The sequence below is a fragment of the Siniperca chuatsi genome, linkage group LG10 (assembly GCF_020085105.1).
Source record: "Siniperca chuatsi isolate FFG_IHB_CAS linkage group LG10, ASM2008510v1, whole genome shotgun sequence".
Lineage (NCBI taxonomy): Eukaryota > Metazoa > Chordata > Actinopteri > Centrarchiformes > Sinipercidae > Siniperca > Siniperca chuatsi.
Genome location: NC_058051.1, coordinates 3,326,408 through 3,348,222, shown reverse-complemented (window position 1 = coordinate 3,348,222; position 21,815 = coordinate 3,326,408). Strand labels below are relative to the sequence as shown.

General features: G+C 39.6%; 1 protein-coding gene across 1 annotated transcript; it reads right to left on the bottom strand.

Moving 5' to 3' along the window:
* Positions 1-4,108: 4,108 nt before the first annotated feature.
* On the bottom strand, positions 4,109-20,719 carry si:rp71-17i16.5 (phosphatidylinositol 4,5-bisphosphate 3-kinase catalytic subunit gamma isoform). Its single transcript, XM_044211689.1, has 12 exons — positions 20,387-20,719; positions 18,469-19,661; positions 17,461-18,124; positions 16,761-16,826; positions 15,817-16,042; positions 13,506-13,600; positions 8,684-8,827; positions 8,443-8,533; positions 7,166-7,296; positions 6,639-6,750; positions 6,387-6,544; positions 4,109-5,521 (listed from the first exon to the last, which is right to left on the bottom strand). The coding sequence occupies exons 1-12, from the start codon at positions 20,612-20,614 to the stop codon at positions 5,264-5,266; spliced, it is 3,366 nt and encodes a 1,121-aa protein (XP_044067624.1). The 5' UTR covers positions 20,615-20,719; the 3' UTR covers positions 4,109-5,263.
* Positions 20,720-21,815: the final 1,096 nt, after the last annotated feature.

The window sequence follows — 21,815 nt, the reverse complement described above, 5'->3', positions numbered from 1 at the left end:
GCTAAACCACGCTCACTTTTGAGGGATCCAATTACATGTTAAGTATTTGATTTTAATTGCTCTCATAACTGAACCCCACCCACACATTCTGTTTCACTGTCCAGAAATATGTCACAATACTAAAGATGCTCTAACTTCCGTTTCACTGTGACTTTAAGCATCTCAGCATCAATGGACATTCTGTTTGTAAATTGGCACTTTTTTTTTTACACTACATTCTTTAAAACCTTTATTTACAGATTTTTTGGCCATTTGGGGGCAGTGTGGCAAGATATAAACACAACATTGACATATTAACACCTACTAAAGCAAATTCGGTGAACATGTTAGCAAACAGTTGCTTATTTACACATTCAGCAGACACGGAGCCGCATGATCATTCATTTGGATTTGTGTTTGGGAAATGGGATATCCCCCTCACTCTCCTTTTAGTTTTGTTGCACCTGTTAGGGTGGGACAACATACCCTGTTATCATTCTTATTGCTACATAGAGTTTTGTGACATCACGAAATTCCCAGCATAGCTCCACCCAGCTTCCACCTGACTAGAAGTTGAAATCAGCCAGATTAATTACACACACGTGTTGGTGTGCAGGGCCTTTAAGAGAGATGTCAATCAAGCACAGTCTGTACAGGTCCGCCTTAGTAGAGGTCTAATCAGGAAAAATAAGTGAAAGTCATGTTATTTCCATAATGTTTAATGACTGAATTTTATTTTTACTGTATAGAGTGGAACCATCTTTCTGCATGGGACTGATCTTGTTGTGTTTTTTCCTATTGCAAAGTCAAAACCTGGATATGTAGCACAAGTTCACACTCTTTGGCTTTTGTGCCTGAGGAATCATCTGATGGTTACTTGAAAGCAGGGGCGATTAAACATCTATAGATGAGCCACTAGATGTGTTCGGTTTGAGATTTGTGTCTTTTACCTTATTTGTCTCTGAGGGAGTTTGGGTGATCTCTGAGCGTAGTTGACAACCCCTTCCAGCACAACCAATTTCAAATGGTGCTAGAAAAGTCCATTCCACTCTGAACACCAAAGGAAATCAGTGACACTGTGAGGGAGCAATGTTCACAGCAGCCCACGAGCGCGAAGAGCTTCTGTTTGTAACTGCTCACCTAGGCGAGGGAGGCAGGTTGGAGGCTACAGTGATGGTGTGCAGAAATATTTCTTTTTTTTTACCTTGGTCATTTTTAAGTAACAAGGCAGGGGATCATTTAATGTTTTAATGCAGCTCTTCTCAGACAGATCTCAAAAGAAAGAGCTCATTTTTTTTACTTCACATTAAAAAAAAGCATATTCTATCTTTGGATCCTGTCCTCAGCTTGATTTTGCAGAAGGAGCAATCCAAACAAGACAGGAGAAACTTGAAAAGCTCTCTAGTGAAAGCCCATAAACCCACTACTAGAATGCCTGAGCTCCATGCTGTCAGAATGAAGCTGCTGACTACAGTCTCTGATACCAGAAATCATTATTTTCCCCATCATGATCCGACTGTGTGTGCATATATGCAATCACCACAACCAATCTCTTGGAGATGTTTACATTTATATATATGTATATATATATATATATATATATATACACACACAACAAGAACCAATACTAAAAGGGACCTTTCATTGACTCTCTGTTATCTCTTTTTTCTATTCTTCCTCTGTCCAGCCCTATTCAATTTTTGAGCCAATCAGAGGGCAAATCTCACTACATCGCTTCCGCCACTTCTTGCTCGTTGTTGTGGCTGCGTCAGCCCCCACGCAAGCTAGGGAGTAGGCTAGCTTGCTCATACTGCAAATATGTAAATAAACCACCTGCACTTTGTCCAACAATTTACATGACATTGTGCCAAGCAGACATGTTTTTACAGCAGTTATAAAGACTAAACTTACTGGCCCACCACTGCACTGCTTTTTTGTTGTCAGTTGTTTGGCTAAATACTGCATAGCCGGCAGGCAAATTTCACCCTCATTTGCATAAAGTTGGCAATGTTGGCTAACTTTGCTTAGTGTTGTGCCATGCGCAGTCTGAAATCAATCTCTCATTCACTACTCCCTATATAATAGATACTCAGTAGTTTACTCTATAGTGAGCAGTAAATTGAGATTTCAGACACTTACTAATCATCAGAATTTTTGCGTCATCACTGACATCTGTAGAGTCACACAATGGTCATTTTTGCATCCATAAAATGTGTGCATTGTGGGATTTTTAGCAGAAAGTAGTGTACATCCCATGGCCCCTCCCTACACTCAGGCCTCATAATGAATAATAAATAAATGTGTTCCACTCAGTCTAGACATGTCCAGCGTAAGTAACATATCTTCACCCAACTGATTCATAATGAATTACAAATGAGAGATTTCGGGTTTATTCATGTATGCTAACCATATATACCTTTATAATTTCTTCTCATATGAGTTGGCATATATCATTCATATCTCTATTATTACCATTTTTGGTAGAAGAACAGTGTGGCACCTTTTAAACAGTCTTAAAAATCAACTTCAGTGTACAGTGGAGTCTTTGAGAGTTCAAAATGCTGAAAGAGCTGTCAAACAAAAAACAGGCTTATACCTGTGACTCAAAAGTAATTTTCAATGCAAAAGTCTCAAATGTAAAAACAATGTATAACAGGGTAACAAGAGGCTAGGAAAGCAAAATAAAATAAAAACATGTACCTTTTCCAACTCTTGTGAATTTCCTTGTGTGCTTGGGTGTTTCGCTGGCTATTTACAAATCGCTGTGGCAGGATTCAAAATGTTCAAAGCTGACACACAACTGAATAAACTTTTTTTGGTTTCCTGTCACTTTCAATTCTAATCTTGTCTGTAATCTTTAAATGTAATGTACCTTCTTTTGAACTTGCAACCAAGCAACACGGATAGCTCTTGGTTTATTTGCCCTTGGCAACAAACAAAACATGCAAGTGGGTCTGATAATTAGTTACTTTTAGAGACAGAGACAGCATGGACTTACCATGTGCAGCAAGCTGTAGTGAACCAAGGCAGTGAACTTTCATGTCCGGGGTTGGTCATGACTAATGCCATGTCTTCAGGTCTTATCAACTAAACGAAATGCTAACCTGAGGCAAAGGCACAGACGAAGAGAGGGTGAAACAAAAGGATCTGAAAAATGAGAGAGTTTGTAAAAGTTAAAAAATGATGATGGGTTTGACAAGAGAAGGATAAATGAACCAGCAAGAGCAATTAGGCAATAAAAACAGAACTAGGGTACAGATAGAAAGTGAGCAGAGAAACAGGGAGACAGAGTGCAAAGAATTAAAAAAAAAAATGACAGTAAGCAAAGCAGCAATCCATGTGGTCCTGGGCCATGTGGCAGTGATGCTGTCTGTCTGGCAGTCTCAGACAGTGTAGGGCGCTGTCTCCTGTACCCCGTCCTCTGCCTTGAAGACCATCCCAACCCCCCCCTATACTCACCCTAAAACCCCTGCCCCCTCCTCTCCCTACATTTCTCCCCATACAGTGTCCTCATTTTGCTCCAATACTATGCCTACATGTATGTACACAGCATGTGTGTTTGACCCCCCACCCCCATGGCCTTAATTGCATCACAATGAGAGTTATTCTGGGACCACAAGGTCTCTAGTTGCAGGATAAGAAAATGTTAAGGACGACACATCACGACATATAGGTTATTATTCCATGCAAAAACAGGACAACTTCTGAGGATAAAAACACAAATGAAGTCAGACTCTTTCACGTCACCTTTTATTAGGTGTCATGTGTGCTCTGCAAAAACCATTAAACAGGTACTCCGGTGATTTAGTACTATACTTCCGCGGAGTACTAGTGAGATACAGAATAAAAAAGAAGAATGCAATATCCTGACTTTTAGTCCCTAGTATGGGACAGGCTCCAAAACACTGGATCCTACATTTCCCATAATGCAACTCAATACCATCTTTTCATTAGACCCTCCTTGCATGGTAAATGCCCACATCTTTCAAACTTCACTCCTCCAATTTGTAACAGGCTTTATTATAATTTGAAAGACCAGATAATCCTGATGACATCATTGTGACATCATCAGGGTTACTTTCTCATCCAGACCCACAGAGGACATTATACAGCTGTTTTAAAAGGCAAGGCAAGGCAAGGCAAGTTTATTTGTATAGCACATTTCAATAACAAGGCAACTCAAAGTGCTTTGCATAAAACATAAAAGCAACATAGGGCAATATAAAGACATTTAAATACAATTAAAGCATTAACTAGAAAATACAAACAAGATAAATCAGGAGAGTAAAAGTTACAGTGCATGAAATGAATCATTATTTGATTTGATAAAAGGCATGACGAGTAAAATGACTTGACGTGTAGAGTTCCCCTTTGACCTTGCAAACCACTTCATACATTACAAATTTTGGGTGAACGTGTTTTATGTCAAAAACTTAGGTTATACATTCTAACATATGAAAAAACATTCAGTGCTCAAGTCATGATGTTAAGTAGTTTCATGATGTGTGACATTTGCCATGGCAACCACTGCAGCCTTGTTACAGCAGCCCTTGATGAATCTCATGTCTGGGAACTAATAGCCACTCATAACTGCCTCCACCTGATCTTGTACACCTTCCAGCTGGGGCAAAACTTATCTCCCCCGTTCAGCCGACTGTGGGCAGATGTGTGCTGTTCAGTCAATCTGAATGCAGTTTACTGCTGCTTACACCTATGTTTAGCTTACACACAGAAATGTCATATACTGTATATTCATTCAATGTGGCTACTGTACCCCTTTCTATCAATCGATTGAAAATTAATATACAGTATATCAGTCTTAATGTTATGTTAATTTTCATATTACTGTTAGTGTGCTGTCCAAATATCTGGACAAATTATATTTTGATGCTTTGGCAACATTGTTCTTGAAACTTTCATGCCAATAAAGCCCTTTGAATTGAATTGTCAAATGTTATTGGTTACCGTGCCACAATTTTCCATCCCGCCAGGTCACAGTTCATTTATTTGAACTTTGCCCTCCACCCATTTTATGCCTCTGGCTGTCCCATTTTGCTTGCAGTGTTTTTGCCCCTATTGTTTAGAAAGGTGGTGGAGCTTCTTTGCCACTAAATGCCTATAACAGCCCGTGGCTCTCGAGTGAGGAGAGGGACACTAGACAATACATGAAGAATAATAATGATAATAATACATAAAAATAAACAATGTCACATATAGACATGTGAACATTTCCCCACCTTCAGCCCTGAAGCAGCATGATTTCAAATTTCAAATCACCAACAGTCTACTTGATGCCTGCCACCATGTGGATCCACCAGTTGGCCTGCACGGTCCAGCCCAGCCGCTCACACTCAGAGATTTGCTGGAGGAAATGCTCCTTGGCCTCTGCCTCACCCTGTTCCTCCTGAAGCGCCTCCCGCAGGTAACGCATGTCCTCTGCAGCACTCAGCTCTGGGATACCCGTCAGTAGCATGAGGGAGAAAAGAGTGACCAGCAGACGAGAGTGCGCACGCAGGGAGAGGTATGCTTGAGTGCAAGTGTCCTGATATGGGCAGTTGGGAAAGACAAGAGAAGGAAAGGACAAAACAATAGGAAATAAGGACAAAATATAATAGAATATAAGAAATAATATCTTACAAATATCTACAGTACATATACCCATATACACCTACACAGTGGATAAAGACCATCATCCATCCCACATAAGTTATGGAAAGAAGATGTGGCCCCTCAAAAAAAGTTATGTCAAAGAAATTATGTGCTCATTTCTTTAATAAATGCAAAATAAATCTAATAATCTCATAATATTAATAATAATCAAAATAGAGAGACACTTCATCAGCTGACACCAAAGGAAAACAAGACTTTATCATCTAAGCATAGGACTTTATGTATTCACTGACATTTCAAAACAAGTAGAGTAACATAACACCAGGCTAAAAAACGCAGTGTTTTGCTGCCCTCTCTGGTTGAAAGTTTCAAGCCTGTTTCACCTCTGACTGCACCCAGCATCACTGATAGGTGTGGTTAGGTGTGGTCAGAAATGTGCTCTGTTGCACCTGTGACCACACCCAACAGTGATGTCATGGGGTCCTGGAGTACACCTGTACATCACTACAGAGTACACCTGCAGGGGCGGCTCTAAAATTACAGAGCCTTTAAAAAAAAAAAAAGAATCTATACATTTGAAGGAACCAATGGGCTTAAGGCTGGGAGCCACTGACAGGGTAAAAAGGTTGGAAAGTAGTGACAGACGCATTGTTGGTTTTAGTCTTCTCATAGGATTTGTTGACAATAAGAAACATAAAACAACTCCTTATCCTTTAAATTAAAGTATCAGTATAATTAGCATTTACACACAAACAAAACACAATCACACCCACACACACATAATCAATTCTTCTCACCCTGAACCGCTGAAGGTAGAGGCTGTTGCGCCCTTTGACCCTGCCCATGACATACAGGAAGTCAGGTGTGAGGACGAATGGTACACGCTCCCTGCTCATGCCAAGGAAGTGCTTCCTGTTCCCCAGAATGTGACCGAAGTCGATGTGAAACAGGTTCCCTGAGAAGCCCAGGAAATACAAAAGCTTTAAAGTTCTGTTAATCAGCTCCTCTGGTTTCATAATTCAGTGTTCATTTCATTCTTTCCTTCATACCTTGGTCTGTGATCATGATGTTGTCATTGTGTCGATCTCCTATACCCAATACATAGGTAGCCACACAGTAACCAGCACAGGACTTCACAAATCTCTCCACAGTCTTGTAGTGCTGTAGTCAAATGAGATCACAACAGTTCGATAACAAAGGTGGTAGCATGGCAGAGCATGGACTGCTCTAATGCAGCTGATACAGTACCTACACTACAATTATGTACATGTATAATATTTTATATAATTAATGACTTTGAAATAAAGGAATAAATGACAACTGGTCTACACTCTTTTTTTCAGACAAGCTGTCATTTTCAATGGTAGGTAAAAGTGAAATTATGTTAGACAGGATATTTCTGAATGAGCACAGTCAAAAATAGACATGACTGACCCAGTGCGTACTTTAGACAGCACCTCTTCAATAAGAAGGCCTGAATGGAGCATGCTTTTTAATTTGTAATCTCATATTACAATTTAATTTGAGTCCAGAGTTTGTATAAAACCTGGCTTTGAATCTTCTCCATATAACTTACAATTTCCTGGAGTGGACATTTGGACTTGAGCCACTCGAACAGAGCATCGTTTCTGAAGGCTCCAGTCGTTCCTCCATGGTTCCTCTGGACTGCAGCGATGGTCGCTGCATTCCTCACAATCTCAATCATACCTGTTGAGGAGAAACTTCACTATGAGGTGTATTCATTAATGTAATTCACTTTACATAGTACATCGTGGTTGTATCCTGGGTGCTAGAAATGATTCATGTTGAAATAACTCATTATTTGTGCAGTACCCAATTATTCATTCATTCATTCGAGTGTTTTACAGTGACTGAACATTAAGCATACTTGCCCCATGTAGCTCCTCTTTATCTCTTAATTATGTTCCAACATCCTCTGCCACACATTAAAAAGGGCACAAAAATCTGCCCGGGACTTTTGACTCAGAGCAGCCCATCAAAACCCACCACCCAGTCGACACATGTCACACTTCACAAGAATTAGGTAGTCAATTTTAAGAAACTGAATTTCTTAAATTAACATGAAATATAAACCCCTGTACAATGCCATATAATGAAAATATATTCATATAATTGTGTAATGTTATACAGTAATAGCTATAGACAGTACTGCAATAAATACAGCAGCAATAGAATTCATTTCAATAGCTCGCCTACCTTCACTGAATCCCTCTTTAAGTTCTGTGAGGTCCAAGCTAAACACTCAGACAAAATAGTCTGTCTATTGAGTACTTTAGTTAGTTAGGATTGCAGAATTTCTGATGAAACCAAAGCAGACAACTGGGCAAATGAGTTGAGCTGCATTATGAAACAGGAATGTACTAAATAAAACAATAAATCAATCGACAAAATATTTATGGGCCACTAAACCTGGTTATGAAATAGTCCCAAAGAAGAAAAAAAAAAGGGTTTAAACCAGGGCCATAGCCACCATAGAGGACACTGAGGTCATGTCCTAATTTTTCTGGGAATTAGTTTTTTTTTTTACGTTCTACAGTTAAAAACATGAATCCAGTATTTTTAGACTCACTATACTTAAATTTTACTTGTAGGCCAACATAATAAATACAGTGAGTCAATATTTCAGAAGAGAGCTTTGAAACAGCATGTACTGTAAACCTTCATGTTGGTAAATAAAATGCTAATGCATTATTTACAGGTCTTTAATTTCCTAGAAGGAGTTCGCCTGAAAAAAAACTATGTAACATGGTACTAATAATAGGAAAAATGGAGACAACATTGGAGTAAGTTATTTTAAGTAGAGTTTAGTTAGTTGTGTTGACGCACTGATACCTATGTTGTGTCCTGTGGAGATGCAGCCATATGGCACAAGGTTAAGATCCAGAGATTTCTCTTGCCAGATAGAGTCCATCACCACCAGTGTCTAAACAGGAAGATACACAGAGTCAGGCGTCAGTTTATCCAAAGGTAAGATACATTCACCAACATAAAGCGCCAACATTCTTTTGTCATTTTTGTAATTAAGATGAGTAATAAGTAATAAGGGCAAAAAAAAAACCCCAATCTCCTTGACCTGAATGATCAGCATGTCCTGCCTGAGGTCGTCCCCCTGTTTGAAGATTATTCCGACAGGTGTAGCAGAGGTGGGCGACGGCATGGGAGAGAACTCCAGCCACAGTGGCTTCTTCTTAGAGGCCATCACCTTGCATTTGTCCAGCTGGATGAGAAGGACACGAAGAGAACTGATTTGTTTGTGTAGCTGAATTTTAAAAGGCCCTAAAAATATTTTTTCTCAATCAACGTCTTATCATCAGTGATGAGGTCTTACGTGTACGCAACATTTTCCGTTTTTGTAATGTCACGTGAGGGATTTCTGTATGTGTGTTTTTCTATGTGCTCTTCTCACTGGTTTGAAGTGGGCAGGGCTCCACTGGGAAAAGGTGATGTCCCATATTTCCATGAACCAATCAGAGTTTAGCAACATTTAAATCAAAATGCGATGACAGATAATAAATAATGATAAATAAATAATGAAAAAAACATTATACATTAAAAAATGCACCAAAGGCACTTAGGGTAGCATAAGATATTGAAGGTAAACATAAAGATACTGAATACAGCATTATTTATCTTTACAGATATAGAGCTGGCATTTTCCCCATTTAAGATATAATCTTAAATGGGGAAAAGTTGTTCACATGAGGTCACCTTTCCAAGTTCTGTGAACCACTCCTGAAAAGAGGGAGCTTCTGTCTATTTCCGTCACCTCAATAAAGTCTGTCTACCCACCCATCTTTCACAGCTAATGGTCTCGCAGCACATGTAACTTGGAAGAGAATTCAGAGTTGTTGCTAGTGATCTCCTTTATACAACTGTGGACTTGTTCCCAAAAGTCTTGAATCTTAGGGCATTGCCAGAGAGCATGATTTAATCTACCCTCTGAATTCTGACATTTCCAGCAGCCTTGGAGAGCCCAGCACAGTAGACAGCAAGTGCCCCAGTTTAAGTACTGACACATACTGGATCGAGGGAGACTAAACTCCTGGATTAACTCTAAATGCGTTTCCCATTCCAAAGAAATGATTTGCATATGCGGTCAAATTGCTTGAAATATTTCACAAGAATATGTTTGGGGAGAGAGTGAAGGAGGTAATTAAGTTTAGGAATACAACTCTTTTTTTTAGAACATTTACTTTTCCCCACAAAGATAGAAACAAGGATGCCCATCTATCTACATCACATGATATTTTCCTCAACAGTTCTTTTCCACAGTTTCATCTATTTTAGGGAGGAAGAGGATGCCTAAATACATAATACCCTCTGAAGGCCATTGAAAGGATCCAGCTTGAAATACATTTTAGGGCAAAAAGGTAGTACTTCTGACTTGTTCCAGTTAACGTTGTAGCCAGAGAGCTTTGAAAAATTGTTAATAATGTCAAGAAGAGCTGGAATAGATGTTACAGGGTTAGATGCAAAGCAGAGTGCATTGCCGGCCTATAAAGTAAATGTATGCATTTAGTCACCGATCTTGGAAAAGTTCCTATGTATTGCTTCCACTAGTGGATCAAGCGCTAAGCAAAAGCGAGCTGGAGAGAGACCCGATCCTTGATGTGTCCTTCTGCCTTGTCTAAAATAAGAAGAGATCACCCCATTTCTCTGTACTGCTGCCTCAGGTTGTTTGTATAAGATTTCTATCCATTTCATGAACACCTGCCCAAACCCAAAGGCTTTTAGCACACAAACAAGTACTTCCATTCAGCTCGATCGAATGCCTTCTCTGTTCCGCGTGAGATGGCAGCGACTGGGGAGCTTGAACTGCGCACTGCCCAGATCATCAGCATCCTTCTAACATTATCTGACGAGTTCCTCTTTTGAATAAAGCCTATGTGGCCATGATGTACAAGGCAGTTAATAACTTTGTCTATTCTGTTGGCCAAAATCTTAGAGTCGGTTGGGATCAGGCTGATGCGACGGAAGCTTTTACATTCAGCGGGGTCTTTTCCAGGTTTGAGTATGAGAGTAATAATAAGGGTTTCTGAAATCATTTCTTCCAGTAACGGTAAAAGGTCTTCTATATAACATTTTAAAAACTCAGCCGTAAAGCCATCTTGGCCAGGAGTTTTGCCTGTTGGTAATGCTCTTACTGCCTCCAGTATCTCTTCCTGCATTATTGGAGAGTCGAGAGCTTCTTTTAGAGTTGTGTTGAGTTTAGGCAGGTGTAAGTTCTTTAGAAAAGAATCTATCTCTCCATCAGTAGCTGTACAGTCTGATGTGTACAGGTGCTTATAGAAATCTTTGAATGTCTCATTGATATCTCTAGGTTTAATCACTAGTTTGCCATCATGAGCCCATACAGCAGCAATTACTGAAGTAGACTGTTTTTTGTTAGTAAAGAGTTGTATTCAAATTTAAGTTGGTGTTAGTTCTCAGTCCTTCAGTGGACATATTTTGTTTTAATTTGAGTTCTGTAACTTCTATCTCCTTCTCCAATCGTAAAAGATCAGCTTTATTCTGTTTTTTCTTGTGAGCAGAGTGTTGAATCATAAAACCCTAAGGTAAGCCTTCATAGCATCCCACTGCAGAGGGCGCTGTTGGGACATTCCTTTTAATGTAAAATTTTATTTCTGCCCCAAGTTTATCTTTGAAAAACCTGAACGGTGTTCGAGAATTATCATAATATGGTAGGATATCCAATGATACATTTGCATGGTCTGAAATGATAATATTCCCAGTGGAGCATGATAACGTGGAGGAAAGTAGAGATTTTGAGATCAGAAATAGGTGAGCCCTGGAGTCCGCTTTAAATCAATAAAAAAGGTGGGGTTATCCCCACTGGGTGTGTAAATGTTCACCAGCAATAGGTTTTGTCCCTGAGTATCGGCTCGAATAATGAGCATTCGACCTTCATCATCAGAAACTTCCCTTATGCATTTGAATTGTAAGGATTTACTTATTAAAGTTGCTACACCCCTACTCTTACTAGACCCAGTGCTATAACATACGTGTCCCACAGAGTGCTTGCAAAGCTTCTTGGACTCCTGTGCAGTTAAATGAGTCTCTTGCAAAAAGACAATATCATAATGTTTAGATTTCAAAACGTTAAGAACCTTCCTTCTCTTTATAGGATTCCCAAGTCCTTTAACGTTCCAGGTAGACAGACTCAACTTGCTATTGCCGCTTACTGACATCTAAGGCAACCAAATATACTGTAGACTTGATAAACCAGATCCCCATTGTGTTGTATGCTTGTAAAGCCATTGGTAAAATGGAAGAGAAAAAAAACTGAAAAGGAGAACCTCAGATCTGTTGCTAGCGACAGATTACAATTACCATTATCTATACTAGTACCAAGTCAATAACACATATGAATTGCAGTCGTCATTTTTAGAAATTTCAGCTGAAAAAACCTGTATAAAACTCTCAAATAGGGCAATCATCCCTATTAATTAGGGGTACGTGTAATCGTCCCGAACCGTTCGGTACAGGACGTTCGGTTCGGTATGCAAATTCCTTTTTTGTTTTCCCTGCTGTGCCGAAAACGTACCGAACCATGGCCCTAAAACCAAGGTACATACCGAACCGTGAATTTTGTGTACTGTTACACCCCTACTGTTAATATCAACAAATGTTAATTTAACTTAATAATGGCAGAACATCCTTAAAGAAAAAAATCAAAAATAGTTAGCTTATAAAAGTAAAGAAATTTTTAATAATTAAGCACAGTAAAGCTATTATTCTATGCTCTTCTGATAGATCTAAACAAGGTAGAGCATTAGGAATGTGAATCTTATATAGACAAAATAAAATAAGGGAGGATGGGTGAGACTATTTTAGAATAACCAAAATATATTAGAATGTAAAACAGCATTATAAGATCATCAATGTGACAAATATAATATCAGAGTGGAATTCTTTAAGAAAAACTTCACACAACTAGATGACATTAAAAAGCAACAGGTTCTATTAGGAGAGGGATGTGCCGCTAACTTAGCTGCACAATATGTGACTGCATGTCCCAAACAGAGGGACGCATACTGAACACAACATCACTGAATGTGACAAATAATTATCTTGACATAGCCTATCACACACACAGTTACATGTACACATACAGTTTGGTTGTATATACGGGTTTGATGTTATATACTTAATGTACTTTATCTATGTTGTGTTATTGCTAACATTATTGTTTTTGCGTATTTGTTTTTATCCAACTGGGCCTCATGGTTTCTTTGTGTTCTGTTCATATAAATTATTAGCTATTTTCTGTTGTCATTTATCTGCACATCATGTAAAAAAAATGTACTTCTGCCATTGACACTACCTGCACCATCAGCACCAAACAGCAGACGGCTACTAGCTGATGAACACAGTGGAGCACTTAGCAGCTAAAAAGCCAAGTATTTACTTCAGGAGTTGATAGAGAGCAAAACAGAGCTAAATGGAGAGTGAGTATTGGTCTTACATTCATTAGATGGGCAAAAACTTCAAATGACTTCAAAAACTTCAAATGAATGCTATGAATGAATGTGCCTCAGTGTCTGCTCGACATACCAATAGGCAACTGTTTGCCAACATGTTAGCCATGTCAACCTTGTAAAGTGATGATATTTCAATATTATGTTTACACCGTGTTGCACTGCCCCCAAGTGGTAAAAAAATAATAATTCATCAATTAATGCAGGTTTCAGAAAAACAAAAATTCTTACTTTTCACCTATAGGTCAAACTTGTTAGTTATATACAATATGTAACACTGTATATGGTCAAAAATGTACAAAAGAGGAAGTTACCTGGGGCATTAGGGTGAACCATACACAGAAGACTAAACATGCTACACAAAACCAACATACTCACAGTTCGCACACACACAAACAGAGCATTTTTATGACTTACCAGGATCTGTCCAACTTTGATGCGGGGGTCAAAGGGCAGCAGGAATTCATTTGGCAGATTACAGTTTCTAAGAAGCTCTTGAAGCTTGATGGGAGCTAAAAAAAACATACACAATTAAGCAAATTAGATTAGTGATGCACCAAATGGCTTCTTCCAGGATAGGGGTACCTGTCAAAAAACAAAAAATATTTTAAATATGAAAAAGCATGAAAAAGTACTCTTTTATTACAAAAAAGGGCTTAATACCTATCAGCATGATGTCTTTGTCAAAGCTTGAGTGGAGACAAACACCCATTGCTCTATTAATCACTGGCTGATGAGCAACCACCAACATTTGCATAACTCATTGTGGATTGGATTTCTTTGTGTATATTAAAGGGGAGCTCCATACCTGGTGCTAATCAGCCAATCACTGATGGCGAGAAGAGTGGGTGTGCGTCTAGACTTCAAGCTTTGACTTGTTTTTTAGTAACAAACTATTTTTGCACCGAAGCTGTTGCAGTTTGTTCTGGGGAGTTGCTGCATTTACATGCACACTTAGACCAAGTGCTTGAATAGAAACATAACATTAGAAACCCAATCAGATTAAATTACCAAACAAATACTCACATTTTTACACCCCTTTCTCCTGTGTGTGTGGGGTGTGTGTGTAGTGTCTATTCTGTCAGAACCAGTAATGGCCCACCTGTCCAAATTTCACTTTAAAGATAAGTTTGGTGATGTTCTACCTTTTTCTTATTGTGAACAAATCACATGAAAACACTTAAGCCAACAGTGAATTGATCCTACTAACAACCAAGTATTGTCTGTGTAGCCAAGGCCTGATATATCTTATGACATAGAGCTCAATCGTTGTTCAAAAACTATTAAAAACACATCAGTGAGCCACACTGTTGCACTGGGTGACATGTTCCTTCAGTGCCATGAACACACACACTGTAGTTTATTTTGAGTCAGTCCCACATACATTGGTGTCCCAAATACTCACTAGTATACACTAGCATATTAATTCACGGCTGAGAATTGTCCCCAACAAATGCACTATTTTCACCTGTAGTAGAGTTTGCTCCAGTGCCCAGATGTTTTAGGAAATTATTTTACATTTTTTTAAAAATGTATATATCATATATTAATGACCTGTTTTTAAAGATTTAAAAGGGCTTGAGGGCTGAGAGCCACAGATAGGGAAGGGAAGTTGGAAAGTACTGAGGGGCAGACTCACACATTTTTAAATTTATGTCTTTTCATGGGATTTGTTGACAATAGCGGTTGGCTTTTGTGCTTTTGCATTCTAATTAACCTAAATCCCCATTTCTTTGTAGATAAAAATAGAGATGTCAAGACTAAAATCCTCCCCTCAATCACCCCCGTACTCTATGCCCATCTCGGTTGTCAGTCCTGAAGAATTTTTCTCTGATTTCTCTCTCACAGATTTGGAGGCAAGTATGAAACCATCTTCTAGTCTCCTTTACATTCCACCAAACTTTAAAATGTTGCTGGGTGCTTTTGGTCTTTGTGTCACACAAGATGATGCAGACAACACAGGTGTCTACCATCAGCTGCTTCCTGCAATTTAAACATGTTCTGGTTTAGTAGCCACACTAGCGGCTGAGGGATGGCGATGTCCGTCTTTCGGTTGGTCCACTACTTTGTTCCAGACTGAAATATCTCAACACCTATGAGATGTTTTTATGACTGATGTCAACTGTCTGCAAAACCAAATAAAGATTGATTGATTGATTGATTGATGGATATGCTGTAAAATTTTGTTTACACATTCATGATCCCCAGATGATGTATTCTCATGACTGGTGATTCTCTGACTTTTCCTCTAACGCCACCAGCAGGTTGACATTTCTAGCTTTTAGTAAAATGTCTTGACAACTATTGGATGGAGTGCCATGTAATATGGTACAAATATCCATGTTGCCCACAGGATAAATCCAAATGACTTTGTTGATGCTCTGAATTTTCCTCTAGCGCCATCATCAGGTCAGAATTTCAATTTGTCCAATACTTTGTTTTTTTCCTGAATACATTTCCATCAGCCTCAGCTGTACTTTGTTTTTAGTGCTAATTAGCAAATATCAGCATGCTAAGACACTAAACTAAAATGGTCAACATAGTAATTATTATACCTGCTTAGCATTAGCATGTTTGCATTGTCATTGCAAGCACACTAGCATGTAGACGCTTACCAAGCCGAAAATAAATTGATGACAATACTCATTTTGACTTCATTTTATCATTCTGTAAAAGTATAACTTAAGTATACTAAACCATAAGAATGTCTTTCTTAGATGTGTCCCACCTGTAGGAGGAAGGTCAGTCTTGTCGGGGTAGAGGTTTTTAATCGTTATAGCAACCTCCTGTAGGGCCTCCACAGCCTGGACCTGCTGGGTGAAGCTGTCAAGCATGGCTTGACCACAGCCCAGCAGGTAGGCCTCCAGAATCACAGCCATGCGCTGGCGGAAGTACGGACACCCTGCCACCTCACTGCGGACATACCAGAAGAAGAAGTGGCCGATTCTCTTGCTCTGCAGTGAAGAAGGACACAGTCGAGGTGAGGCGAGTGAGTCAGCGAGCAGGATACAGCCACAGATGTACTGTAGCTGCAGTCCTTTCTAACATGATTTTTTGACATAAAATCACACCTGTTCCTCTGTCTGCTGAGACCATGGTAATAATGTAAGCATGGCTGTAATGCAAGTGCAGGTTCAGTGGGTCCTGTATTTTTGTAAGAATAGACAAGGAGGTTGTGCATGCAAATATCTATAAAATTGTTATTAGAACAATTATTAGAAAAATGCCCAACCCTTACATGTCTTTCTGGTTTGACTGGATGAAGATGCAACTACAAAGATACTAGCTAATGTGTCCAGTGTTGATTTATTGCAAGTGACTTAAGTTATCCAAAGAAGGAGTGCAGAAAGTCACTACTGAAACATATAAATTCCCTGTAACAGTCATGACAGTAAGTAATTAATTTATGTATTTTAATCTGTCAGTATTTATGAAATGTATTCAAATGAGCAACTTTCCAAATACATGGTGCATTAAATTATTATTGTTATATAAGTTAATAAAGCCCTCCACCAAAAATAATAGACCCACAGTGAACAAATTATTGAGAATATTCTTTAAAGGAGGGATAATGGCAACAAAAATGGCCAAAGGATGTAACAACATCATTATATACTAATCCTAAAGAATATGTGTTGTGTACACTGAATATTAGGATGCTGTATGACTCACCCGCAGAGCTCTTTGGATGAGGTACAGAGCGAGGAAACTGTCATGGTAAGGTTCCACTTTGAGGGTCTATATGAACAAACAGGATAGAGAAAAACTGTAAGTAATGTCACTAATCTACAGTCTCAACCTCACAATAGCCTACATCTCCATAGACACTGTAAAAACAATTCTTAAGTGCCTCTTCATAATAACAGTATTTGCTTTTAATGTCTTACCTGAGATACATCAGGTAATCTTCATCATGAAAAGTGTGTTCTCTTAAATGGAAATCATCAAATCAGCCTGACCTTACATTTTTCCTTAACATACTTATAATACTAGGACTAACTAGCTCTACACTGCTATACAACAATAATGCTGTTTCTTTATTTTCACGTCTTCTACATGGCTCATCAACTGGTGAGGATGCTGACTTTTTGCCTGAGACATGTAGCGTTAGTCTCAGTCTTTTGGCACAATATCATGTAGCTATGTAGCCATCAAGTGCATATTTAAGAGTGGTTTTACATATGAGTAATTTTTTTAATATGAGTCAGCTGGAAACATTCAAAAGTTAGCTGGAGAAAGTGTTTTCAATCAACTCACAGAGCTAACATTAGCGTTAATTAGCTAACTATCTGTGGTCATATTTATTTAATTTAGGTATCGTAGGTGTGGACATAAATCTATACTAACTTTTGAGGCAAATACAAACCCTTACCTGCACCAGCTGCAGCAAATACTTCAGTACATCATCATTGGACAGGCTCTCCAATCTCTGGACTGCTAGTCTCCTGACCGTCTCATCTGCAAAGTCCATGCTTAACAGCTCCAGGGCCACTGTTACATCCAGCTCCCCAGGATCCCAGTTTCCCAGTAGCCAGTGGACATCCCCAACAACTGTGCGGTTCATCCAATCAACATTGCGCAGGTAATGGGGTAGACTTGAGGCGTAGCGGATGCTCTCCTCCCGGAACCTTTTGAGGCAAGCCCTGTTGGTGCTGATGACTGGAGATGGGGATCTGAAAGTTACTTTGTCAGTCATTGGGTCCTGGAGAGGTTTCACATGCAGAGTGGAAGAATCTGTGCTGGATAAGGTGGAAAGGGATGAGGAGGGTGAGGAGGAGAGTGCATAAGAGGAAGCAGTAGATTTGGTCTGGGTGAGGCTGGAGGTGGGACTGTTGGAGCGTTCAGAGGGGCTAAAGCTATTTGGGAGAACCACAGGGAAGCTGTAGCGGTCTAGAAGGAAGCTGATAGCCATGGAGTCAGCTATGTCTGGGTTAGTAGCAGAGGACAGCTTGTCTGCCTGGTAGGTGATGGCCTCTTCCTCCAGGTCAGGGTAGGACCACATGTGCAGGGTGTAGGGGCCCTGGCTGAGGACAGACCTGCAGAGACAAACAAGTCCTGAGTGTCCCATGATGACAATTATCCACAATTTGAAATGTTATGTTATTATGTGACGTTTTTTCAGGGCATTGCTCAAAACGCCTACTTTTTCTTCTGTATGCCTTTCCTAATGTCTTGTTAAATATATCAGAGCATATATTAACTTTTCAAGGCATAATTTCCATGAAATCTAAAGTATGAAAGACTTGAAGAAATTCAACCTACACGTTGCTCTTTAAACAGCTACGAGAAGTTTCATGTTACCGTTTTATTATCCTTTTTGACATTTTAACACTGAAAAGACACTGATAAATACATCACAAAGGTGTAAGTGATATCTGACCTGTGATCTATGAGGAGAAGATTGACAAAGTAGAGCACCTTCCCCTTCCCTTTCTGAAGGTCTGGTGCTATTTTGACTGAAGACGATGGCGGCTTTGATTCATTGGTTACTGGAGAGATGTCCCCACCACTAGCGTTAATTGTGAAACCCAGCTTGGCTCCACGTGGCAGATCCCTGAGGAGCACATCAAAGTCCAGCCACTCGTTCCACAGTACTTCATCTGCGAAGGGCTTGGGAAGGGAGGACACTGAAGAAATAACCTTGTTTCCGTAAAGTATTGAAGCTTTTACATAAACAGACTGGGGGCATTTGTTTGGAAGTTTTGGGATGTCAAAGCCAAGCAGTTTGACTCGGAGTGTTCTGTTGCAGTCCAACAAGGATATCATGAAGATGTCATCCAAATCCTTTCCTTCAAGGCGGAGATCATCGTGGGAGCTGAACTGGCCACTGGAACCATCAACAAGCGGCCAGTCCACAAACTTGACAGTCTCATCGACAAGCTGCGACACAGGGACCACGGAGAGGTGGAGGTCTTGATTGGTTTTCAAGCACTGTCGAACCCAGAGGAAATCGCTGAGGCAGTAGTCTCCAGATAAAAACTCCTCCCTCCCAGAGACTTTCAATACCGGACTCTCAGAAGTGTCATAATCAAGACCCTGGTCTGCCATCACCCTTCTAAAAACTTTGAGAAGAACATTTGGCGTTGTAGCAAAATCAACCAGTATGCTGAAGCTGATCTTGTTCATGTAATGCATGGTGACAGGAAGCTTTCTGTTTAGCTGGTCCTGTAGGTCATTTGGAATAGGGGCACATGTTATCCAAGGCTCTGTGGCATATAACTTGTTATCCCGATTCCTTAGCTCTTGTCTTCTCGGAGATGCCAGTTTCCTGCGGGTGAATGTGAGCTCCCCAAGTCTCTCAGACGCTTCTTTCTCCAGGTTGTGTCCAATCAGGTAAGCCAGACACTGTTGTTGTTTCTTCTTCTCCTCTGAATCAACTGTCACCAGTGGTTGTACCACTATGTGCGCTAAAAGACGCCCAGTGTCGTCACATGACCATGGAATGTCTAACGTCCTGATAACCTGACAGTCATCGTAGGCCTCAAACCAGTCTTCCCCCTTGTCATATAGCAGAGTGTATTTCTCCGGATCCAGTATTGCAAGTGGGTCTGGATGGCAATTTTGTTCCTGTGCCTGAAGGCATAGAGGTAAATATTGGAAAAATGTTGGTGGTTGCAGCTTGATTATTTATTCAAGCAAGACTAAAAGCCACGCTAGTTGCTCTGTGAGGTTGTATCATAACTTCTGATAGCATATAGCACAGCAGAGTTTTAAGCTAAACACTATTGTCAGCATGCTAACATGCTTACAATGACGATGCTGGCATACTAACATTTGCTAATTAGCAGTAAACACAAAGTACAGCTGAGGCTGATGTGCATGTCATTAGTTTTGCAGGTATTTGGTCATGGAACCAAAGTATTGGACAAATCAAACATTTGACCTGATGATGGGTTGAATAAAAAGTCAGGGGATCATCAAAGTTATTGCAGTTCATCCTGAGGGGGACATGAATGTGTGAACTAAATTTCATGGAAAACTGTTCAACTGACAACTGTTATCCCTAGAGCCACTCTAGAAATGTTAGTGTTACTAGGACTTTTCCTCTATTCCTAACCCCCGACCACAACCACTAGCTCCACCTGAACAAAATGTCAATATGTATATATATATATATATTAGTAGTATTATATGTTAAAGTAACAAAGTATTTATCTATAAAGCGCTTTAGAATGTACTCAGTTGCCAGCTATGAATGTGTATATATTGAGAAAAAAAAATTAAAAACTGAGAGCAAAAAACACAACAAATTTTAAACACACCATTGAGCATTAGACCATCCAATGGGGTTAGCCTACCTGCATACAGATTCGTAGCCGCAGCTGGTAGATGCTGCACTGTGCAGGGAGGATGACTGACACTGACTTGCAATCCTCATCCCCAGACGCTTGTGGTAGACCAGGCCCAGGCTTAAACTCACAGATAAACTTCAGGTTGTTGTCAGAGGAGCTTTGAGTCGACATCCCAGATAGATTGCCCACAATGTGTGGACTGACAGGCTGATTCAGGAGCAATACAGGATCCATCGATACGATACGCAAATCGTTGAGAAAACTCTAAACAAATCTTACCGACAGGTGCTGCTTTGTCAAGAACTTAAGGTGGAGTCCGACTGAGTGCCTGTTTGACGAGACTTTGTGTTCCCTTTTTTGTGATTGCTCAGGGACTTCCTCATTCTTTTATAAAAGCATTTCTCACCAGTGAAGAGATAAACACTAACAAAGCATTTACTGACATTGTAAAACGGTTGATTTCCTTGTTCCCTTTTTGCACTTAAATAACAAATTATAGTAACCTTTTTCTGATGTTTTCACAGTTAATGCTTCACAACAGGCCTGTGTAAACAATACTTTAACACTGTTCTGCTTTAAAAAAAAAATGCAATACACAATGAAAAGTGTTTCCCTTGGTTTACCAGTCAACATTTATGTACACAAAAATATAGCGATAATAACAACGAGAAAACTGTTAATGGTGTTTCAATTCATAATCAAACAAGATAAAAGGGAGCAGTATGTCTTACAGAAATGAACCAAACCTGTTTGGGTTGTTTGGCTTGTTATTCTACAAAGACACTGTAAACTTTAATGTGGATGCACCTGAAATTCACCTATCTAAGTGAAAGGTGAAACTAGTAATATTTTACTGACTTGACCTCATTTTATACTAGATACTGTGTTTCAAAAATGCTGCCAAAATGCTGGAAGTCAGAGGAGTGATGTTTTCACTTTCAATTGAAAAGATCATTGTTACCGGTATAAATCAGTGATGAGCAATACTTTGAATTCTAGGGAATTTTACAGATCAACTGGCAGCCACTGGCCAATGGTTCCAAGGCCAGAGTGAAAAGGAGGGGAGACAGTGGGCATCCTTGTCTAATCCCTTAAATCCCAGAAATTAAGTATGCCCACTATTTTTCTACATCAAATGAGGTTGGTCCTTTTTCCAACATGTCAGTACAGCAGATAGACATAAAAACAAACTTTAATTTGCCCCCTATCTGTACATTCACAATGATCTCTGCCTTTCTGGTGTGAGTGGAATCAAAGGGAAGTACAGTCTTACTGTACTGTATAGTATCTCATAGAAGTGTAACCTAGAAGAGGAAGTACTGTAGTTCTCCTTTGAATTCTTCTACTGTAATAACATCAAAAGACAGGCAAAGGACCTTAAAGCTCTTTCCAAGCTTTGAAAGTTTGAGGGTGGCATGTTCCTGTGTTTCTGTAC